General features: G+C 43.5%; 1 protein-coding gene across 2 annotated transcripts; it reads left to right on the plus strand.

Annotated features, from left to right (window-relative positions):
* Window positions 1–1,965: 1,965 nt before the first annotated feature.
* Window positions 1,966–21,871, plus strand: REST (RE1 silencing transcription factor). Of its 2 annotated transcripts, none has more exons than XM_039541426.1 (4): window positions 1,966–2,054; window positions 4,039–4,949; window positions 12,220–12,303; window positions 16,464–21,871. In XM_039541426.1, the coding sequence occupies exons 2-4, from the start codon at window positions 4,049–4,051 to the stop codon at window positions 18,158–18,160; spliced, it is 2,682 nt and encodes an 893-aa protein (XP_039397360.1). In that variant the 5' UTR covers window positions 1,966–2,054; window positions 4,039–4,048; the 3' UTR covers window positions 18,161–21,871. The 2 variants fall into 2 exon arrangements, with proteins under 2 accessions (XP_039397360.1, XP_039397361.1); XM_039541427.1 differs by lacking the exon at window positions 1,966–2,054 and adding an exon at window positions 2,577–2,591.
* The last annotated feature ends 1,083 nt before the right edge of the window (window positions 21,872–22,954 follow it).

Genomic DNA, 22,954 nt, shown 5'->3' on the forward strand with positions numbered 1-22,954 from the left:
TACTCAACTCTATCTTACCATTTAAGATTTACAAAGCAGTTCATCTGAAAACATACAAGTTCAGTTCAAGCTGACTTTTAAAACATTATCAGCCAACAGCTCTGTGACTGCACAGTAAAGAAAATAGCAATACAAGTTATTCTGTACAAAGGTTGGGTTTCTGCTGTGCCTGTTAATATAAATAGAGTCTTTCTGAAACACAAGTGAGACATGCAATTGGTTAGGTCCCCATGCTCTGGGGGGCATGCAGTAGCTCAGGGGTCAGCAACCGATGGCACGTGTGCCAAAGAAGGCACGCAAGCCAATTTTTAATGGCATGCTGGGGCCTGCCAGGACTCCAGTGTGCCATTAAAAATCCTGCTGACGTGGCAAGCCGTAGGGTCCGCGCTCCCGGGCTGGAGCGCCAGGCCGAGCGCAGCAAGCCGCCGGCCCCTCCCCTACCTCCTCCCATTCCCCCGGAGCCCTGCCACCGTGCACGAAGTGCTCTGGGGGCTGGGGCTGCACGCTCCCGCAGGGCAGTGTTTGGCTCCGTGGGGAGGGAAAGATGCTCCCCGGTCATCCGGAGCCCTGCCGCCATGCACAGCGCTCTGAGGGGTGGGGCGGGGCTGTGCGCGTGGCGGCAGGGCTCCGGATGAGCAGGGAGCCTAATGGTAGGGGGGCGGGGGCGGGGTGGGGGGTTTGGATAAGGGGTGGGGGCAGTCAGGGAATAGGGAGCAGGGTGGGTTGGATGGGGTGAGATCCTGGGGTGGTTAGGGGCGGGGTCTCTGGAGGGGCAGTCAGGGACCAGGGGTTGGATGGGGCATGGGAGTCCCGGGGTCTGTTAGGGGGTGTGTGGTGGATAGGGGTCAGGGAAGTCAGGGGACAGGGAGCAAGGAGGGTCCTGGGGGGCAGTTAGGGTGGGGGGGTCTCTGGAGGGGGTGGTCAGGGGACAAGGAGCTGGTGGGGTTGGATGAGTCGGGAGTTTTGGGGGGGGGCTGTCAGGAGGCAGGGGTGTGGAGAGGGGTTGGGGCAGGCAGGGAGCAGCGGGGGGTTGGATGGGTCCAGAGTTCTGAGGTCCTGTCAGGGGGCGGGGAGCGGTTAGATAGGCATGGGAGTCCAGGGGGTTCTGTCTGGGTGCAGGGGTGTGGATAAGGGTTGGGGCAATCAGGGGACAGGTAGGGGGTAGAGTCCTAGGGGGGCAGTCAGGGGACACGGGGCAAGGAGGCTTAGGTAGGGAGTGGGGTCCCAGGAGGAGGTAGTTGAGACAAGGAGCGGGGGAGGGGTTCGGGGTTCTGGGGGGGGCAGGCACTCAGCCCTCTGCCCTGAGCCCTGACCCCCCCACACACACACCTCCAGCCCTCTGCCCTGAGGCCTGCACCCCCCCACACCCCTTCAGGCCCCTGCCCTGAGCCCTGTACCACCCAGCCCTCTGTTGACTCCTTCACCCCCCCATGACCCCAGCCCTGACTCTTGCACCCCCCCATCCCCAGCCCCCCCCATCCCATGCACATCACCACCCCCACCCTGAGCACCAAACGGGAGGTCCTGCACCCCCACTCACATTCCCACCTGCACCCCTCACACCAAATGGGAGCTGTCCAGGTAAGTGCCCCCACACCCAAACCTCCTGCCCCTCCACAGTCCCATTGGTCACCCCACATCCTCCCACCTCACCCTGCAGGTCCCTATCACCCCTCACCCACCCCACAGCCCCATCATTCCCACCTCAACATTAACGCACCACAGACCCATCGATCCCCACAGTTCCATCGATCACCCCCACCTCACCCTCACCCCGTCCATCACCCCCAGCTCCCCGGCGGGCCGGGCCACCCGCCCAGATGCTGCCCTGAACACCCCCTGCCCCGGCGCCCCGGGGCGGGGCCGCGGGAGCGGGCGGGGCGGGGCGGGGCGGTGCCGGGCGGCGCTGGCGGCGCTGCGGCGCGGGGTGTGCTGGAATGCGCGGCGCCTCCCGCCGCCCGCAGGAGACTCGCGGCCGCCCCGTGCCCTGAGCCCGGCCCCCCAGCCCTCGGGAGCAGGGCAGAGCCCGGGCGGGCGGCGGCCCGGCCCCGCCGGTGAGTGCCGCGGGGAGCGGGCTGGCCCGGCGGCGCGGGGAGCCAGAGGCGCTGTCCAGGGCTGATCTGCAGCGGGCGGCCAGGCCCGGCCCGGCCGGGGCGGGGGATCAGCACCAAGGCTAAGGGGCCGGGGCCTGCCTCGCGCGGGGCCCCTCCCGCGCTGCGCCCGGCGGAGCTGCTCGGGCCGCTGGTCCTGAAGCGGCCGGCCAGGCGGGCGGGGGTGCCCCGGAAGGGGCTCGGCGCCGCCGGGAGCCCCAGGCCGCGCGGCCCGGGAGGCTGGACAGCGATTTCCTGCCCGAGGCTGGGCCTGGGTCTCCGTGGCGGGCGGCCGGGGGGGGGGGCGTGACCTTGGGCGGGGGGGCGGGGAGGGCAGGGCAGGGCGGCTCTCTCCTGCGGGCTGCGCGGGAGGAGGGGGCCGGGGGGCCGCACAGCGATCGCGCGAGGAAGGGGAAGCAGCCGCCGGCCGCGGCGGGGGGGCAAGTTGTCCGCTCCCGGCCGGCGGGCGGGGGCCGCTCGGGGCGCGGCGGCGGCGGCGGGGTGAGCGGGGCCGCGGGGGGACGGGAGCGGCTTTGTGTTGGGTCTCGGAGAAAATGGCCGAATGCCTGTTTGTGGAATGCAGCCGCCGCCGGTGCTGCTGGCACCGCCACACGCAGGAATCTGGCAGCGGGCGGGCGGGCGGGCGGCCCCCCCGGCCCGGCCCGGCCCTGACTGCGGAGCCTGGCGCCTCGGCCGGCGGAGGTCGGCGGCTGGGCCTGGCCCCGCGGAGGCGGACACGCCAGGCTTTAGCGAGCAAGCGGGGCCGTCGTGCTGATCTGGGGCTCCAGAGAGCGACTGTACTTCCCGGGGCCGGGGTGCGAGCGAGGGGAAATGTTGTGTAATGGGAGCAGATTGCATCTGGTTTCATCTGAAATCCGCGGCCGAGCAGACCTAGCTTGGCTCTTTGAGAAACCAAAGGGAACTCGAAAAGTCTGTGCTTAGCTCTGAAAGTAAAGGCATTTGTTGCTTTGAAAAATGCAGCTTTTGATGTTTGCCCTCCAGCAGGATTCCTGAGTCAAAGTAGGCCGAATACGGAAAAGTTGTTGATAGTAAACGAAACTTCTGTATTTTTCTTTCTTGGTCTTTAACCCAACAGAAATCACACTCATTCTCTCACTGTAATTGTTGTAGGCCTCTGATATTAAAGAGGCCTTGAAGAAATCAACAAAACTGATTAACTTGTCAAGAGCTCTGGTCATCTGGAAGTTGTGATGAGTCCACACCAAATTCAATTAAATTGACCATTATCACAGTCTTCCACTTTGTAAGACATGGCTGCCTAGGTAATGGAGGCACAGCATGGCTTTTAAGTCGCCAAAGCTTTTGGATTCACAAGACAAGTGAAACTAGCAAGAGAGCTCTCTCCCAATTTCTCGCAAACTTCACATAACTCTTCTAAAGTTCAGAAAGAGCTTTCAGATTTTTTTGTGAAAGCAGATGCAAAATGATTCTCTTTGCAAAGAGAGTAGCCTAGTATGGGAATACATGGCTTCCAGCTTTGAATGAGAGGGGGCAGGGGAAGGGATTCAGAAATATATCTTTAGACATATTCTAAATTTAGTTCAACAATGAATAATATTTTATAACACTAATGTGTCTCGTGATAGTGTAAAGCAATCAATCATTTGTTTTATATTATAGTTAAAGTATTTTTTTTTAAAGAAATAAAATTTAAAGCAGATTTTTTAGAGGGTGAGTTCATAGAAAAATGAATTAGTATTTGCTCAGTTCATAAAAGAAAATATCTATCTAATCTAACGAAGAGATAACTCACCAAATATTTTTGTTTTTATTCTCCTATTTGTATTTAATAATTGACCATCTTGGATAGATTTTCATAGGTTTCTGAAGTACACTCTTAGTTTTGGGTAGTACAACATGGATGTTTTGTATTTATAATTGTTAGATTTTTACTGGTGCTGTTTTTTTGTTTTTGTTTTTTTGACAGAATTGCTGTCATGGCAACTCAGGTGCTGGGGCAGTCTGGTGGGAACAGCCTATTTGCTGGCAATGCTAACATCAGTATGTCATTGTCTAACGACATGTATGATTTGCATGACCTTTCCAAAGCTGAGCTGGCAGCCCCTCAGCTTATTATGTTGGCAAATGTGGCCTTGACAGGAGAAGTTAATGGCAGCTGCTGTGATTACCTGGTTGGAGAAGAGAGGCAAATGGCTGAATTGACAACTGTAGGTGACAGCAACTTTTCAGACAGTGATGGAGAGGGTATGGAAGATACACAGGGAGTGGACAGTGACCGCGATGAACCTGAAAACATGGAATTAGGGGCTCTTGAAATTCCTAGTGTGGAAACCCAGGGTCCAGCTGTTTGCCCTACTCCTGAGACTTGCAGTCTGGACAAGGACCTCCCATTGGACGCACCAGATACTCCGGAGAGTGTGGAGGACAAATGTAAAAGCTTGAAGAGCAAGCCATTTCGTTGCAAACCATGCCAGTATGAGGCAGAGTGCGAGGAAGAGTTTGTGCATCACATTAGGGTTCACAGTGCCAAAAAATTCATTGTAGAAGAAAATGCAGAGAAGCAAGTCCAGGTCAAAGAATCTGATTCTTGCACCACAGAAGAGGCAGATTTCTCTAAGGGGCCTATTCGTTGTGATCGTTGTGGCTATAACACTAACAGATATGATCACTATCTGGCTCACTTGAAACACCACAACAAAGCAGGAGAAAATGAGAGAGTCTACAAGTGCACCATATGCACTTATACTACAGTCAGTGAATATCATTGGAAGAAACATCTAAGAAATCATTTTCCTAGGAAGGTGTACACATGCTCCCAGTGCTCCTATTTTTCAGATAGGAAGAACAATTATATTCAACATATTCGAACTCATACAGGTAAGTCTTTCATCTGTATATGAGTAGGAATATTGGTGATGGGGTGGGGGAACTATACTAAGTATATAAAAGTGAGATTCTTGTATTTGCAAGATTTGCTCCACCCTGATAAGGCTCTCTGTTTTACTGTTGTAGTCCTATAATATTACCAGGTTAGCTTCCAACTACATGGAAACCCATACTTGATATGAACTGCACTTTGTAGTCCTGAGAAAACACATCCAGTGTTTCCAAGGGGAGATTAAGAGTATTGTATCCATTTTGCTCAGCCCAGCAGTCTAAAAAACACATGATCCTGAACAGAACATGAATATATATTTAAAAGTGGTTCATTACCTTTAGAATTTCTGGACCTGCAAAGTTCAGGCCAGCTGCCTTAAAAAAAACAAACAACAAAATTGACATCAGACTAAAGGTAAAGTTTTCAAAGGGCCTGTGTGACTCAGGTACCTTTGAAAACTTTATCCTAAGGCTGAGACAAAACTTGATCATTTTCACATTCAGTTTCTGTAATAGAAAACAAGGAATTCACATACACACACAGAAATGAAACTCCCCTACTCCCAAACCTTGAGCAACTACCAACCCTGCTGAGAGGTTAAGAACAGAATCCACTATAACTACATTAATCTTAATTGGCCAAGCTTGTGCGACTTTCCACTCAACTTGATGGTGTTTCTCTGTTTGGATGTAATATGGTAACTATTGAACCCCATATCCAATTAATTCCAGAATTTCAGGGAGTGTTCTCAGAATCAATGTGCAGAATCCTGTTGATTTTGGGGAAAATTGGAAAACCATCGGGGGAAAATTGGGGACACTCAGAAGACCTGCTGTCTGTCTAGCAGTGCCACAGCTTCAGGCACCCCTACAATTGTCTGTAGCTCAAGGTACTGGTTAATACCAGTTAACACTGGTTCTCAAACTTTTGTTCTGGTGGCCCGTTTCACACACCAAGCCTCTGAGTGTAACCCCCATTATAAATTAAAAACACTTTTTAAAATGTTTAACACTATTATAAATGCTGGAGGTGAAGTGATGTTTGGGGTGGAGGCTGACAGCTAGCGACTCCCCATATAATAACCTCGTGACCCTCTGAGGGGTCACAACCCCCCAGTTTGAGAACTCCTGAGTTAACACCTTCTGACATAACAATACTCCAATTTCATTCCTCTGCTCATTCTCCCAATAGATTTCAACATGTTGACATCCTGAATTTCTTACCTCCCAGACAGAAAGAAGAGAAGTAATAATGCGGGGGAAGGCTCGCAGAGCCATGGCAGGGGCAGGTGGGGAATGCTGGTATGGACAGAACAGGGGTGTACACAGAGTCCTGGGTTGGGGGTTGGGAATAGGGGCATCACACAAAACCCCTGATGGGATGCAAGAATGGTATGGTATGGGGGGAGGGAATGGAGGGACAGAGCTATGGCATGAGGCGGGGAGTAAGTGGGTTGCAGAGAGTCCCTAACATAGATGGAAGGGTGGCCCACAGGGCGCTTGTGGGGGAATGGAGGGCTGCCAGGAATCCCTGGTATGTACAAAGAGCTGGGCCTACTGAAGCTATGACATGTGCGACCCCTTAGTTACTGTATCTGGGGCTCAGATGTTTCTACGGTCCCTTACGCTGCAGTATCCAAAAGAAATAGGTACACCATTTGTTAACACGCAGGAGTCCCATGTGGGAGATTTTGAACCAGTTTCCAATCTGCTACTAACAGTCTGAAAAAAAAATTAGGGCCTCATTTTGCCTTACAGTAAGTGCAGTCCCAGGAATTTCTGTGAAGTGGCTCCAGGTGTAGGGCAGGACAGAACTTGGTCTAAATATTTTGGCTATTTTAACAAGATATTCTTAAGCATGAGCAACCAGTTTCCAAATCTCTTACTTAGGGCTCCTATGCTGTCAGTGTCACAAGTGCTATTACTTTTTGGCAAAATGGCTGCCAGTGCCACCAGCTTTATGTTTAATCACAATTGGTGTTTGATTGGCCAGATTCACTCCTGGGATAATGGGATAAAATTCTTTCTCTTTCACATGTGGCTGGGTTAGCTGGCAGTGTGGTCACTCCTCCTGGGGGCAGCTTTAAATTCCAGCCAGTGGAGATTACCTCAGGGAGAGAGACTCAATCATCACAAGAAGGATGTGGATAAATTGGAGAGAGTCCAGCGGAGGGCAACAAAAATGATTAGGGGGCTGGAGCACATGACTTAGGAGGAGAGGCTGAGGGAACTGAGATTGTTTAGCCTGCAGAAGAGAAGAATGAGGGGGGATTTGATAGCTGCTTTCAACTACCTGATAGGGGGTTACAAAGAGGATGGATCTAGACTGTTCTCAGTGGTAGAAGATGACAGAACAAGGAGCAATGGTCTCAAGTTGCAGAGGGGGAGGTTTAGGTTGGACATTAGGAAAAACTTTTTCACTAGTAGGGTGGTGAAGAACTGGAATGGGTTACCTAGGGAGGTGGTGGAATCTCCTTCCTTAGAGGTTTTTAAGGTCAGGCTTGACAAAGCCCTGGCTGGGATGATTTAGTTGGGTTTGGTCCTGCTTTGAGCAGAGGGTTGGACTAGATGACCTCCTGAGGTCCCTTCCAACCCTGAGAGTCTATGATTCTATCACATCTTCCAGTTGGCCGGGGATGGCCCCCCTCCTTCTTCCTACTGCGCGGGCTGTGCTGGCTGAGCAAAGTGCATAGAGAATTCTCCTTGTGTTTCTAACCCATGTAAAATGGTTTTAGTGGCTTCATCTTAATCTCCTGCACAGTCCTTCATAGTTTGAAATCTCTGTTTAGAAGTCCATGACTGGAGTCATGAGATTTGCAGGTAAAGACTGAGGTACAGTGGTGAAGCTACATGGAGAAGCTTGTACAGTGCCAGCCTGCATTAGTCTGTGCCCTTAGTTTTTTATCTATGTTAAAATGTACTCATATCTGCCAAATAGAAGTATCTTGTTTGGAGGACACCATCAGCTTAAAAAAAAATCACACTTCTGTCTGCAAATACTTTAATTACTCTTTTTAAAATCACACCTAAGATTATTAGAGAGACAGGGTGGGGGAGGTAATATCTTTTATTGGACTAACTTCTGTTGGTGAGAGAGACAAGCTTTCATTCTCTCTCACCACAAGAAGTTGGTCCAATAAAACCTCCCCCACCTTGTCTCTCTAATATCCTGGGACCAACATGGCTACAACACTACTGCATACCTAAGACGGTTGTAACTGAAAGAGATTAGGAAAAAACCAATACCTTCCCGTCTTTCAGTTTATTTTGTGCATTTGACAGCATTTTGTGTATGATCAGTTTCACCATTTTCCCTGTAGTTAGTCAGTTTCTGCTTTTGTTGGTGTGAATCTTTCAAAGATCATTAGGAGAAGGAAAACTTTTTTTTAGAAATTAGAAAATATGATTGTAAAATCCCTAAAATAGGCAGTGGGGCTAAAGATCAAGTGGAATTCCCTGAAACTACTTTTAATTCATTTTTAAAAATTGTTTTGATTTCTGGTTAATGATGGCTCTTTAAAGTTTCCCCACTTTTGTTTGGATGCTGCAGTCAGCTGAGTCAGTTTATCACTCTGATAAACTCTCAAAAGCTCTCATTGAGATAAGGGTGCTCAGCATTTTATAGGGTCTAACCCAAAGGCAAGAGCCTTTCAAGACAGCATTTAGTTGATCGCTGCATTTGGGGTGGACAGTACTACACAGTAAGGACAGTTATAATATTTCAGAGAGGAATAAATAATCAAAAGAAGAAATGAGCCTTGATCATTTTTCATGCTGTGGTTCAAGGGCTTGTTTGCCAGCATTTGGATTTATGATTTCATTAAATGTTTTGTATTGACAAATGTTTGCCACTAGTTCACCAATAAATTAAACAGGGAAGCTATTTTTAAAAGATCAAATAAAACAAGTAGAAGAAAGGTTTCTTTTGTATTTTTTTGAGTAACTGTGGCAGTCTGTACATATGGTTCTTTACTTAGAAATATCCTTATTGCTGGTTAAAACTGAACTTTGAATTTACAGTGCATTATGAAACATCCAGCCTAGGTAGTTGCTTCCTTCACTAGGTCTTAATATCTTAAAATGGGCTTGTCAGTAAGGCTCTGATCTGATTTGTTTGAGATACATCTATTTTATTGGAAATGAGGGGTATGTGTGTGAGATGGAAGGAAGTTGAATTGTAGAAGTAGTTAGTTTTGGGTTTGCTGCCAGCCAGGCTAAACAATCTATGCTGATTGCTACACAGCTGTTTTGTCTTTTGTTTAAAACTCTGATTTGTTACAGTCTCAGTGTCTTTAGGTTGCTGCCCATTTCTTAAACTCACTGTTGTTATGGTAACACTCTAATGGAAGCCCTCTTATGTAGCTTTTACAATAATATTTAAATCTTCTACATAAGATATTTTATTTTGATGTTGCTAGTTCTTTACTTTCCATTTAATAGTCTTAAATTGCTGAAGTGGATGTTGTTTCTTAAATTAGTTTCCTAATTGTAAGTAGAATTACAGATTTTGCATATAGATTTTTTTCTACTAATTAGTTTCACACTTATAATGCTCCTGTATGATTGAAAAAGATGAGTCCAAGGACTGATAATCATCCTTATTGTAAGAAGAACACAAACTCAGACACAAAATTGATACACAAATGAACTGCTATATTTGCAGTCACCACTACCTTCCCACTTATTGAACCTCCCTCCACGCATCAAGATAGCTGAAATGCTTTGATCAGGCATTATGTCTCTGTCGGGTTTTCAGATTGAAGTGAATGTCTTCACTGCAGAGTTAATTTGAGAGTGGGCACCGGGGTTAGCCTCGTTCAAGAGTGAGCAGCCACATGGCAAAGCCCTACCTGAGTTACCATGTCCACTCTGGTGCTGTGCTCTTAGGACTTCTGCGGTCATATCCCATGGTTCAGCTGTGGTAAGCTGAGCAGCTCTGTGGGAGTGCGTGGGCATGCGGGGGTCATTGTGGGAAAGCACTGGAGGACTATCAGCACTTAGCTTAGCTTGCATCCACACTACAGAGTGAAAGCGGCACTGGGGCATTAGCCGATAGCCCAGGTATAGAGTGCACCAGCAAGGTCTATACACAGAACACAACACGTTATGCAGGGGTTCTCAAACGTCATTGCACTGCAGCCCCCTCTGAAAACAAGAATTACTACACGATCCCAGGAGGGTGGACCGAAGCCTGAACCTGCTTGAGCCCCGCTGCGCCAGGCGGGGAGCTTGTAACCTGAGCCCTGCCACCCAGGGCTGAAGCCCTCAGGCATTGGCTTCAGCTCTGGGTGGTGGGGTTTGGGCATGGGCTTCAGCCCTGCGCCCCAGCAAGTCTAACGCCAGCCCCGATGACCCCATTAAAATGGAGTTGTGATCCACTTTGGGGTCCTGACCCACAGTTTGAGACCTGCTGCATTACAAGGCTCTGCAGTTTACACCCCTACAGAGTGTATGGTACCCTACAGTCTGTGGAGCTGTGCAGACAAACTCTGAGTCACTTAAGGTTCTCTTGAAAATTCCACCCGTAGGTGCCTACCTTTTTAGGCTACTGTTTTTTAAAATTTTGGTGTGCGTCCATAAGAGAGTTCACCATTACTTTGCTAATATATTGGAAGTCTATAGTACCTTTCACTGTATTATACAGAAACAAAGGGTATGCCTTTGTTGCACAGTGATTGGCACCAGAGTCTGAGCATCCGGGGATAGCCTAGCCAGGTGCGCGTATACCTACAGCAAAACCCAACCTCCATACCTGGGCTTTCAGTGTTCCTGCATTTGCCTGTAAGTTAAATCAAATATTTAAATTGCTGCACCCCCTTTAAAGTTATCTAAAAGTGCAGTATTTCTGAATTTTAAATTTGTCATTAAATCAAGACTATGAAATGAAAAGCACTGGTAACAAGCAGTGACTCAAACTAAAACAGACCAGGATCTTTGTTCATGAATATTTAGACTGGAAAGAAAGTCTCACCTGCTTGGAGGAGGCATTTAAAAACACAAGTACCACTTTACAACAGTAGCCCCACCCCTCCCTTAATTTCATTGTATGTGTCTGTCATAAATCTCCCACATTGTTTGAAGTGGGGAAGAATTAACTTTTTTAGGAGGGGGATTAAAATGTTTTAGGGAGGAATTTTTCTGATCTAGTTAACAATGATTGTATAATTGGATTGGTGGGAGGAAGAAGCTTAGTTAAAGGGCTTGTCTACACATACAGCGCTGCAGTGGCACGGCTGCAGTGCTTAGTGAAGATGCTACCTACGCCAATGGGAGAGGTTCTCCCATCGGCGTAGTTATTCCTCTTCCCTGAGAGGCAGTACCTATGTTGATGCGAGAAGCCCTCCCATCGACATAGTGCTGTCTACACCAGGAGTTTGGTCAGTTTAACTGCGTTGCTCAGGGTTGTGGATTTTGCAGTATAGACTAAGCCACAGAAACTCCAAAACAATTTCAGCCCTTTCCCTAGACCCTCCCCTACCCTACCGCCCTTGGATGTGTCCATACTAGGAAAAAGGTGTGTTCTTAAAATCCTAGTGAAGACAAGGAAGCATGTAACTTTCATGTGTTTTCCAGGTCCAAGTAAACACCAGTTGGGAGCCTACGATTTACCTTGACCTGCTTAACACATATTAATACTAAAACTGCCTTGTCTTCACTGTCAGAGGGGTAGCCGTGTTAGTGTGGATCTGTAAAAGCAGCAAAGAATCCTGTGGCACCTTATAGACTAACAGACGTTTTGCAGCATGAGCTTTCGTGGGTGAATCCCCACTTCGTCGGATGCATCCGACGAAGTGGGTATTCACCTACGAAAGCTCATGCTGCAAAACATCTGTTAGTCTATAAGGTGCCACGGGATTCTTTGCTGCTTTTGTCTTCACTAAGGGCTTTCCTTGTGCTAGCGTTTATCTACAAATGAAGTTAATCCAGAATAGAAAATGCATTTTAGGTTTGTTTATCTGGAAAGTAGATTAACCTAAAAATGAACAAGGCACTGGGGACACCCAGGGTGCATCTGCACTACAGAGACTATACCACGTAGCCCTATAGTGTACACGTAGCCTACACCGACAGAAGGAGTTTTTCTGTCGGTCCAGGAACACCACCTCTCTGAATGAAGTTAGCTATGTCAACAGACACCCTCTTCGATCAGCATAGTTGTGCCTACACTGGGGATTTTGTTGGCATTGCTGCATCACTAGGGCAGTGTGGGGGCTTTTATTTGAACTTACCATGTTTTGTTTTTATTTGAACTCACTGTTTGTTTTTGCAGGAGAGCGTCCCTATCAATGTGCTATGTGTCCCTATTCAAGTTCTCAGAAGACTCATTTAACCAGGCACATGCGAACTCATTCAGGTTGGTAAAAAGGCAGTAATCACAGTAACCGAGAAATAAGCTTGTGACTTTTTGGTTTATTCCATAGAAAATATTTATTAAATTTGTTTAGTGTTGTCTGAGCTTCAACGATCATAATGAAAACAATTTAGCTTTTTAAGAGGACATTTTTTATCTTGTGCAATTCAAACAGGCCCTGTTGACTAGAGAACAGGACATCTGGTATCCTAGGGGTTTCCTACTTGGGATGGACCATTAGAATCAGATTGTCAAATTAAGCAGTTTTACTCATATGCTGCCTGTTCTTACTTCACTCTCTTTACTATGTATAAAGTGACATGCAAAAAGTGTTAATATCTTGTCCTGTAAAAAAACGTTTGGGGTTAGATTGTGAAGCTTTGGTTAAGGTGGATAGATTTTGAAAAAGTAGGTAAAATGGTTATCTCCGGGACAGGAAAAAGACGACCATGATAATTTTTGCATTAGTAAATTAATATTGTTTGAAAATAAGAGACTCTGCACTGCTGCCTACCACCGTTATTGGTTTACTTAAAGCTGGCAAGCGTCAAAGTGATGATGTCAAGCTCCATTTGAAAAGTGGTTGAGATCCTTAGATGGAAGGGGCTATGCAAGTCAAGTGCAAAGTATTCCTATTAAAAGTCGCAAGGAAGGAAGAAATAGTTTTCCATTGCTATACAAGGTCCATTCCAAGGCTTGGAAGAGGACTTTCATTCCTTTGTACGTTTTAAGACATGATATAGGTTCAGGAGCAATAGGATGAAGTTTGTGGGAACAGATCCTCAGCTTGTGTAAATTGTCATAGCTCAGTTGAAGTCAGTGAAGCTATGACAATGCACACCAGCTGAGGATCTAGCCTGTGATATCTAAGGTATATCTGTTTCAGCAATTCTGAGAAAATAGTTAATTTATGCTTGGTAATTAAAAGAAATCTGTCATGGTCATGTCCACTTACTGTAAGAAAATGACTTGTTTAACTTTTATGCACAGTATCACAAAAAAAATTGCAGAAAATGTTTACACAGTAATATGCCCTAGGATTTAAGGCCAAGATGGTAATTGTCACTGTCATTTATTTCACTGTTGGTAAAGTCATGTTTGTGTTCTCAGTAACCTATTATAATTGCGTTTGGTCTCTCTTTTACAAATCTTGTTTGTGAAATGGCAGCATTTACTATTGTATAGCTGCTATTGTATTGAGGTGTTAGCCACAAGCACAAGTCTAGGAAAACCTCAGTGGGAACTTCAACCTACACTATCCCTATTGCCTTAATTGTGACTCGTGTCTGGGTAATGAGGGCAGGATCCAAATCCTAAATTAGAAGAATATAAATATAGTAGTCAGATTATGTTACCGGCCTCCAGACCAGGAAGAAAATACTGTGTGTGCAATGTTGAAAGAGATGAAAGAGACAGCTAAGTCTAATAAAGCAGCAATAGCATATGCAACTATTTTCATATAAGTGGTCGTATGTCAAAGAATCCTAGAAATGTAGGGTTGGAAAGGACCGTGATAGGTCATCTAGTCCAGCCCCCTGCTCACTGAGGCAGGACCAAGTAATCCTAGCCCATCTCTGACAGGTGTTTGTCCAACCTGTTCTTAAAAACCTCCAATGACTGGGATTCTAGAACCTCTCTTGGAAGCCTATTCCAGAGTTTAAATATGCTGAGATAGTTTTTCCCAATATCTAACCTGAATCTCCCTTGCTGCTGATTAAGCGCATTACTTCTTTTCTTACCTTCAGTGGGCATGGAGAACACCATCCTCTTTATAACACCTCTGAATATATTTGAAGACTGTTACCAGATTCCCCTCTTAGTCTTCTTTTCCCAAGAGTAAACATGCCCATTTTTTTAAACCTTTTCTCCTAGGTCAGGTTTTCTAAACTGTTTATCATTTTTGTTGCTCTCCTCTGGACTCTCTGCAGTTTGTCCCCACCGCTCCTGAAGTGTGGCCCCCAAATTGATTACAGTACTTCAGCTGAGGCCTCACCAGTGCCGAGTGGAACAGGGCAATGTGTCTTAAATTCAACACTCCTGTTAATACCATGTCTTGACATGGTTTATAGAAGCAATTTCTGAGCACTTTAAGCAGCTGGAACAGATAATTCTAGAGCACACAAAGGGAGAGGCTGCTCTTTACCTAGTCCTAAGTAACACACAGTAAAATATAGTTGCTCCACTATATATATTGGTGATAATCGTGTAATTAAGTTCAGGATCCTCAGGGAAGGGATTGTACCATACCAAACACTAGGACTGTGATGTTAAACTTGTGAAAGGAGGATTAAAGGGAGAAATATGGTTTAAAAAAAACAACCCCAAAAGCAGCGCAGCTCTGGTCTATGCTTGGTGTTCTAAGGTGCTATTGTGATATAAACAATATTAAAAAGATTCTAAAGTCAGAAGTGAGGAAATTAAAATCCTTAGACTCAGCAAGGGAGACAACTTAATTATATCCTAAGAGTGACACAGAAAACATGCAGAGCTCTAAACAAACAAGGAAAGGGGAAAGCAAAAGACAAAACCAAACCCCAGAGTGATTAAATAGCAAAGGACGGAAGTTATTAAAGCCAAACAGATACCCTTCAGAAAACTGAAATGCAGCCCGGGTGAAGCCAACAGAGTGAAATTAGGACAAGTTAAATTTAAGATGGAAATTAGAGGGCTAAATGGGCATTTGAAAAACAAATAGCCAAAGATACCAAAACAAATAAGAAAATGGTTTAAGTATATCAGAAGCAGGAGCCCTCTGACTGCAGTGAAACACTCACAGCTGGCCCATGTGGCTGACTTGGGCTCGGGCTAGGGGGCTGGTTAACTGCAGTGTAGCTGGTCGGGCTCAGGCTGGAGTCTGAGATCTGGGACCCCTCCCACCTTGTGGAGTCCTAGAGCACGGGCTTCACCCCAAGCCCGAATGTCTGTATTGCAGTTAAACAGCCTCTCAGCCTGAGCCCCACAAGCCCAAGTCAGGTGACACAGGCCAGCTTTTTACATTGCTTTTTGGTTTTTAATTGCAGTATAGACGTACCCTGAAGAACGCCATTGGTCTGCTGGGTTACTAGCGCTAAATGGAACAATTAAGGAGAATTAGGACATTAAAGAAGCCAAATGACTTCTTTGCATTCTCAACATAGAAGATCTTTGTCAGTTAATAAAAGGAGGTACTGCCAGGGGTTAAGGAGTTTAAAGAGGAGGTGCTAGGGCAAACTGCTCAATTAAATAACAAGGCACTAGGACTGGATGGCAGTTTACCTTATTATTAGTGATTTTTTTATTCTTATTTTTTTGTAAATTTTTCAAAACTGTTGAACTTGTCTTGTTACACTAAAAAAATATTTTTGCACATTTGCATTTATGTGAAATAAGCCAAAGTAGTTCTGCAGTAAACACATTCAATAGATAGTATGTTTTGTAACACCCTTGTCAAGAAAATGCTGCAAAAATGCAGATGCCCTAGGACTTCAGCAATGATATGAGAGAGCTGCGCTGAATGGAATTGGTCTTCAGTTTTTAAAACTAACATGCAAATGCTAAACCAAATAGGATTTGCATATTATATTTAATACAAAGTAATATTTTAATATTTAAATTAAAAATTCAGAGAATTGAATTAATAGGGGTAATGATCATCTGAATGGGGGACATTTTTTCCAAAAAATCTATTTTCAAAGTGTGCTTTATTGCTTTGCTTGCCATGTATAAGAATCAATTTTCATCCATTTCATTTTCAGTGCAAATAGAAAGTATCTTAAACATTTGTAAAGTTGGACTGCTTTGGAAATATTTGTGTAAGATGATTGATTATTCATCACCTGTTAATTTCCATTTTTCTACAATGCATTCAATGGACCAGTTGGGTATGGATTCCATTTGCTAATATTACTATAGAATGATCTATTCCGGTATGTATTCATAGACAGAGTGTGATGTGGTTACTGCTTGTTCGGTTGTTTTGTTTTTCCTTCTCTTTTCTTTGTGTTGTTATTGGTGTCTTTGTGAACGTGTTTGTGACTATAAAATTATGATTTTGGATTTCTTAAGTTAATATACTTTTAACAAAGGAGCATGGACAATTTTTTAAATTGATGTATGCACCTATAAAATGTTGAATAATTGTTTCTTCTGTGTTTATTAATCATAATTCCTCACTCGTTCCTCAGGTGAGAAACCATTTAAATGTGATCAGTGCAGCTATGTGGCCTCAAACCAGCATGAAGTAACTCGTCATGCAAGGCAGGTTCACAATGGGCCCAAACCTCTGACTTGCCCACACTGTGACTACAAAACAGCTGACCGAAGTAACTTCAAAAAGCATGTAGAGCTCCATGTCAACCCACGCCAGTTCCTTTGTCCTGTCTGTGATTATGCTGCATCCAAGAAATGTAACCTGCAGTATCACATCAAATCCAGACATCCTGATTGTTCGGATATCACAATGGATGTTTCCAAAGTGAAACTACGGACTAAAAAGAGTGAAACTGACTTTTCTGAAAGTGTGAATGACAAGATGGAGAAAGAGCAAATGAAAGGAGATTCATCTGAAAAGAAAAATGAGGGAGCTGTAAAAGTGGAGAAAAAAGAGAGCGTATCAAAAGAAAAGAAACCAGCCATCAGTATTTGTGTAGGTCAGGTGACAACCAGGAGTCGTAAATCGGCTTCTGAAAACAAGGATGTAGATATTAAAAGTTACAAAAGTACAGAGAAATCAAGTAAAACAAAGAAGACTAAAAGAAAAGCAGAGGCTGCATTAGTTTCCTCTAAGCAAGATCCTGAAAATGACACACAGACAATAGCAAAAAAGAAAAAGAAAGTGGAAAATAAATCCAGAAACTGTCAGGAAGCTCAAAAGAGTGAAGTCAAATTGGAGGGGCCTAAAAAACTGAACTCTTGCCTTAAGAAAAACAGAAAAAAGAAAGCTTTGAAGAATAAGCATAGTAAGAAAAGCAATAAACTTGATCAGGAAAAGATCCAAGGTGAGGTAATCCCTGAAAAGTCTCCTCTCCCAGAACAGGGCAAAAAGGGGAAGTCTGACTGTGATGGGACTGATGAGCTGAAGGGGCCAGATCCTGTTGTTAGTCCACTGTTAATGAACATTGACAGCCAGATTCCTGATGAGGAAAGCCAGACTATTGATGGAGAGTGTGTGCAGGACCAGGGACAACTTCTCCCACAGCTTCGGGATGAAAACATAGAGCCGAAGGTAAAAGACCAAGAAATGCCCACTTCAGAGGAGGAGAATAAAGAAACTGTTTATCAGAAAGAAGTTGAAGAACAGCCAGATAAAGAGCAGGCCACTTGCTCTGAGGAGTCTCCTAGCACATCATCCTCTCAACAAAACCTAGATGTGCCAAAGGATGCATTACCAGATTTGGCGCATCAGCTGGAGCTGGTGAAAACTTGTGAGACAGAAACTGTAACTAATCCAGATCCAGTAGATCTGTCTAAAACAGACTTGCCAGCTGAAGAACCAGCACCACCACCACCACCACAATCACCAGAAAAATGTGAGCAAGCCCCTAAAGAAGCTCTGGCTTTGTCATCTGCAGATAACATGGCAGTGAATGAATCTCAGGAAATTGACGAGGACGAAGGCATCCACAGTCATGATGGCAGTGATATAAGTGACAACATGTCAGAAGGAAGTGATGATTCTGGGTTAAATGGTGCTCGATCTGTGCCAGAGGAAACAAGTAACAAAGCATCACAGGAAGCTGCAGAGGCCAAGGTTGCAAAGGAGAACTATGTGTGTATTTTTTGTGACCGCTCATTTAAAAAAGAAGGCGAATACAGTAAGCACCTCAATCGCCACTTAGTGAACGTGTATTATCTTGAGAAGGCAACAAAGGGGCAGGAATAACCAAATTTCAGTTTGATGGCAAGTTTTTCCTTTTGTTTGTAAGATCTTACACAGTATGTACAGTTATTGTAGTCTTTTTAAAACATGGTTTGCTTTAATTAGTGTCTAGTTTAATTTTTTTTAAGTTGAAAATACTTTTGCCAACGTTTTGAGTAATGTTGAATTCATTAATTGTTGTATCTCTTGATTAAAGAAGGCACGTAGGTAGGGTATGTGAGGCTGTATCCTATTAAATCAGCATAAGCCTCTAGTCTGTTCGTTTATGCACAAATTATTTTATCAATTGAGTTTTAGTAAACAGACTATAGCTACACCTGCATAATTCAGATGCATTTTGAACCATAAGAACCTTTTTGTTCTTAGCAGTCAGTTTTTCTCAAATTAAGTTTTAGTTCGATTATCTTAACATATCTTCGTATCAACTATTAATTGATTTTTCTACAAGGAAAATGGCTTCTGGTTCATAAAAAGAGCACTTTGTAAAACAAATCAAATTTGTCTAGAGATAAACATAATCATTTGAGGATAATTGTAATTTTGAATATACGTTTCAAATCCCCTAATCATGAGCAGTAAGCCAAAATTTGGAAGTAGTATTTCCAACTTTTGATGGCAGAACCTGTATCCTGGTAAATATATTAATTGAAACTGTAGTTGTAATTGGCATAGTTATGAGGGGAGCAAGTGTTATGTTTTTTTATTCTTTACTTTTGATTGTGCTTTAAGGGCTTAAAATATTGCACATTATATTTTTTGATTTTTTACCTATGCAGTTTAATCCTTTAGGAATAGCATTTGTGCCGTATATGTACACGATATATGCATGTTTGGTTTTGTTCATGTAATATTTTCTTTATTTTGAAACTTTCAGATTTGTTGCTTACCATGGGCCAGTTTTCTTTGATACTCTTTGCTACAGCTTTTCTTGTTTTCGTGGGGTATTATTGGTTGTGCATGAATTTGGTGAAATTATGGAGTGTTTGGTTATATTTTTTAAGTAGCTTTAAAATTGTATAGTTTTTTGGGCAAAGGATGCTGATTCAGGTTCAAAACATTTTGAATAACCATATTCATGGCATTTTCATTGTATTTTGTCATGAAAATATTACTTCTGAGATTTGTAATACTTATAGTGTATTAATGTTAATTAATTTATAACTTATGATCACCAAGCGGCATATTCATTCTAGAGGGAAACCGACTGCATATTTCTATAAACCTTGTTTTCTTTTTTCGTCTCCATTTTAATGTGGGCAACTCCCAATCTACAGGATTAAAACTAATTGTAGTACTGATGTAAGTGTAGATCATCCAGATCCAAAATCCCATGCACCAAAACAAGACTGGTAAGCAACAAACCTGGAATTAGGAAAGATGTAGACTTTTCTGTTCTTTATTCATTCAAGATTTAATTAAACAATTAAACAAAATAGCCTTGATCTGTTAAAGGTGACATAAAGAGAAAATAAATTTGTGGCCATATTATAAACAACTAGACAAAAAACCCCATCTCTGCAGCAGGGGAATCCACGTTTCATGTCTCTTGGATAGGGTGCAGCCTCCCTGACTTTTCAGCCCTGAATGCTTGCTAGACCTCTGTGGAGCAGCAGTTGTGGATGCAAATGTCAGCTGAATAGAGCCCCCAGTGGGAGAGCTCATCTGCCAAGGCATTTTTGTGACAAGTCCTCTAAATATGAACTCTGCCAAGAAAGAAAAATAAACTCCTACTGCTCCCCCCCCCCCCCAGGGGACAGCGGAGTTCATATTTATTCTGATTACTACTTGTTTTGTCTAGAAACATAACTAGTTCTGGAAACTGCACATCTGTGTGCATGAATACAACTTGAATGAATAGAGAACAAAGACAGTACACTGTTTCTGCTTATGGGGGAGATTGGTAGTGGACGGCCAAAGATTTGTGGGTGGGGGAGATCACTCAAGACAGAAATAAATTGTATAATGTATAGAGAGTTTGTGTGTGATTAGATAGTGTTCAGTGCTTACCTTGGCTGTGACAATCATTGTCAACTGAAGATCAAGTTGCAACTATATTTATGTTAAAACATTAAGTAAATAAACCTAGTTGAATTGTCTTCCTAAACAACCAGTTGTGATAGTCTTAGCTATAGCTTTCTTGTTAATAGTGTGTTATCTTTTTATATATAAAATGTTACCATCTTGTGTAAGGGATTTGAACAGAGGCTGGGAATTCCAGTGACGTGTAGAGGTTTTATGGATACCTTCATATTTTTTAAAAGAACAATTACCATCTTGCGAGAGATTTCAGGAACTTTAATTATATTCAGATAAAGTTTTTGGACAAGCCTGGTTTTTGAGCTGGAAGTTAAAATATGGCAGTGACATGAATTAAATTTAAACAACTTGCCATTAAATAAAAGCAGACTTACGTTTCTCCAAGTAAATACTGTACACTGCTGGGAAAGGGGCTGGGCTGAATACTTTTTCCTTTATGCTCACAGGGACTCCATGAAAAGAATAATGCCTATATTAGGCAATATTCCTTATCACAAGATTTGAAAGTGAAAATTAATGTTAAGTATAAAAAAAATGTGGATTCTTCCTACTTAAAAATATACTAGAGATGTGATCTTTTTGCCTTGAAATACTTTAGATATGAGAATGAAACCATGTTGGAATTTCCATTTTTCTGATTTGCTTTTAATAGAGCTAAACGTAAGAATTTGGAAGTATGTGAAAATATGTCACTCATCTCTTAACAATATGCTTAGATGTTGCTAATGAATATTTGAAATAGGGTGTAAAACTTAGTTAACCTACCTTGTGTATCCTAAAATATGTATTTTTCAACTCTCTTTAAACATATGTACCACATTGTGTTTCTTTTCCAAGAACGTTAAATTATTTTGTATACTTTGTTGCCAGTACTTCTTCCCTCTCATAAGGCTTCTTTGGGCATCAGAACCTTAAGATGTGGCTGGAGGGATTACTGCAGGCTTCCATGTAATGCTATCCCACACTTCCAATCCCATACTGAGTAACATGGTGTTTGGGCCTTTCATATATGGAAATGTACACTCAAAAAGTGACCATCACAAGAAATAATCTAAAAAGTGGATAACCAGGAATTTGTACTCCATGGTAACGTAGTTGCTATTTCTGAATTTTGATAAACTAGGCTGGAACTGTATATCCTTTGAACTGACAGGTCAGTTAGCATCCGATAACGTTGTTGATTTCAACAGAGTAATAATGTAGCTGATAAGTGTTAAACCAAATTCAAGACATCGCTTGAATCTTGGTGGTGTAGATACCTGATTTACATACAATATTAACTGAATCCAGGTAGCTAATGGAATTGTTTCACATGTACATATGCTTTTTTCTAAAATTACACTAGCTAACAAACTTTTGTAAGCTGGCATTGAAACATTTTTATAATGTTTTGTTGCACCATGTTTGAAGCTTTTACAGTGCAATACTTGTATTATTTTCTGAATTAAACCAAAGGTAATTTTTCTCATGCTGTTTATCTACTGTAGTGCATGACAACCTTTTATACATTTGTAATAGATGTAAAAGAAACCAGATCACAAGTCCTATTTTACCTAAACTATGTACAAGTCTTTTGTCCAAAATGTAGTGTAAAGTTAAACTAAATTGCATTATATTAACCTTTATGAGTGTATTTTCCTAAGCATAGTCATGATTAAATAAACTTTATTAAACTTGTGGCTTATCTACCTTTTATTAACAGCTAGTAAACAATCTCACTGTCTATGAAAACGGTCTGTAAATAACCCCTAGCATTAGTTAGCAACATTCATATGGAAACCAGCTTCATTATATGGGGCCAATAGGCTCCCTGTGGCCAAGGAGGGCCCCCATTGCAGTAAAATCGTGTGGATCTGTTGTGAGAGCAGGATATGGGCTCCTTATGCACTAGTGTATAGGTTTTTCTGGAGAGGCAAGATGGGTAGGTAATATCTTTTATTGGACCAACTTCTGTTGGTGAAAGAGACAAGCTTTCGAGCTACACACAGCTCTTCAGGTTTTTCTGGAGATAGGGATGATGGTTATGCAATTGATTGGCTCCACCAGCCTTTTTCTCTTTCCCCATGCAGAGGGGGTACGAGGGAACAGCACCACAGACCGAACCACTGCTATCTGGAGCCGCAGTTTGAGGGATGCCCTCCTCAAGCCCTCAGAAAACCCCAACACAGAAGCCTGCTTACGCAGGCGCTAGGACCATGACTGCCGCTAAATCAGTGGGTGTCAACCCATTTACCATTCTGGGCCACATATGCCGCTCTGTGTTATGTGGGCCGCATCCAGATTATATACTACCTTTATGGCCCTGAGGATGTCACATGGGCCGCAGCTGTGTGCTGATTGGGCTGCAAGATTGAGAACCACTGCCCTATGAAGAACTTGCTGCTGAATCTAGTTTAAAAATATTAATAATTTAAAGGGACACAGCCAAGGGGGCTTAGACTTTGATTTATCTTTGCAGTTGTCTATAACTTGGTAGGGAACATCCTCCAGATTCTAAATATATCATCACTTGACTGCTGTTATTACAGAAGTGAGGAGAAACATGATTTGATAGAGGTACTTTGCAAATTACACACTTGGCTTTATCCTGCTATAGCATTTTTTTCATTTCTGAGAAGATCCATCATTTTATTATGATTCACAGATTTTGAATGTGTTAATTAGAAGCAATGGGCTTAAACTGCAGCAAGGGAGGTTTAGGTTAGACATTAGGAAAAAGTTCCTAACTGTCAGGGTGGTTAAACACTGGAATAAACTGCC

This window comes from Mauremys reevesii, linkage group 5 (assembly GCF_016161935.1).
Source record: "Mauremys reevesii isolate NIE-2019 linkage group 5, ASM1616193v1, whole genome shotgun sequence".
In the NCBI taxonomy this organism is placed as follows: Eukaryota; Metazoa; Chordata; order Testudines; family Geoemydidae; genus Mauremys; species Mauremys reevesii.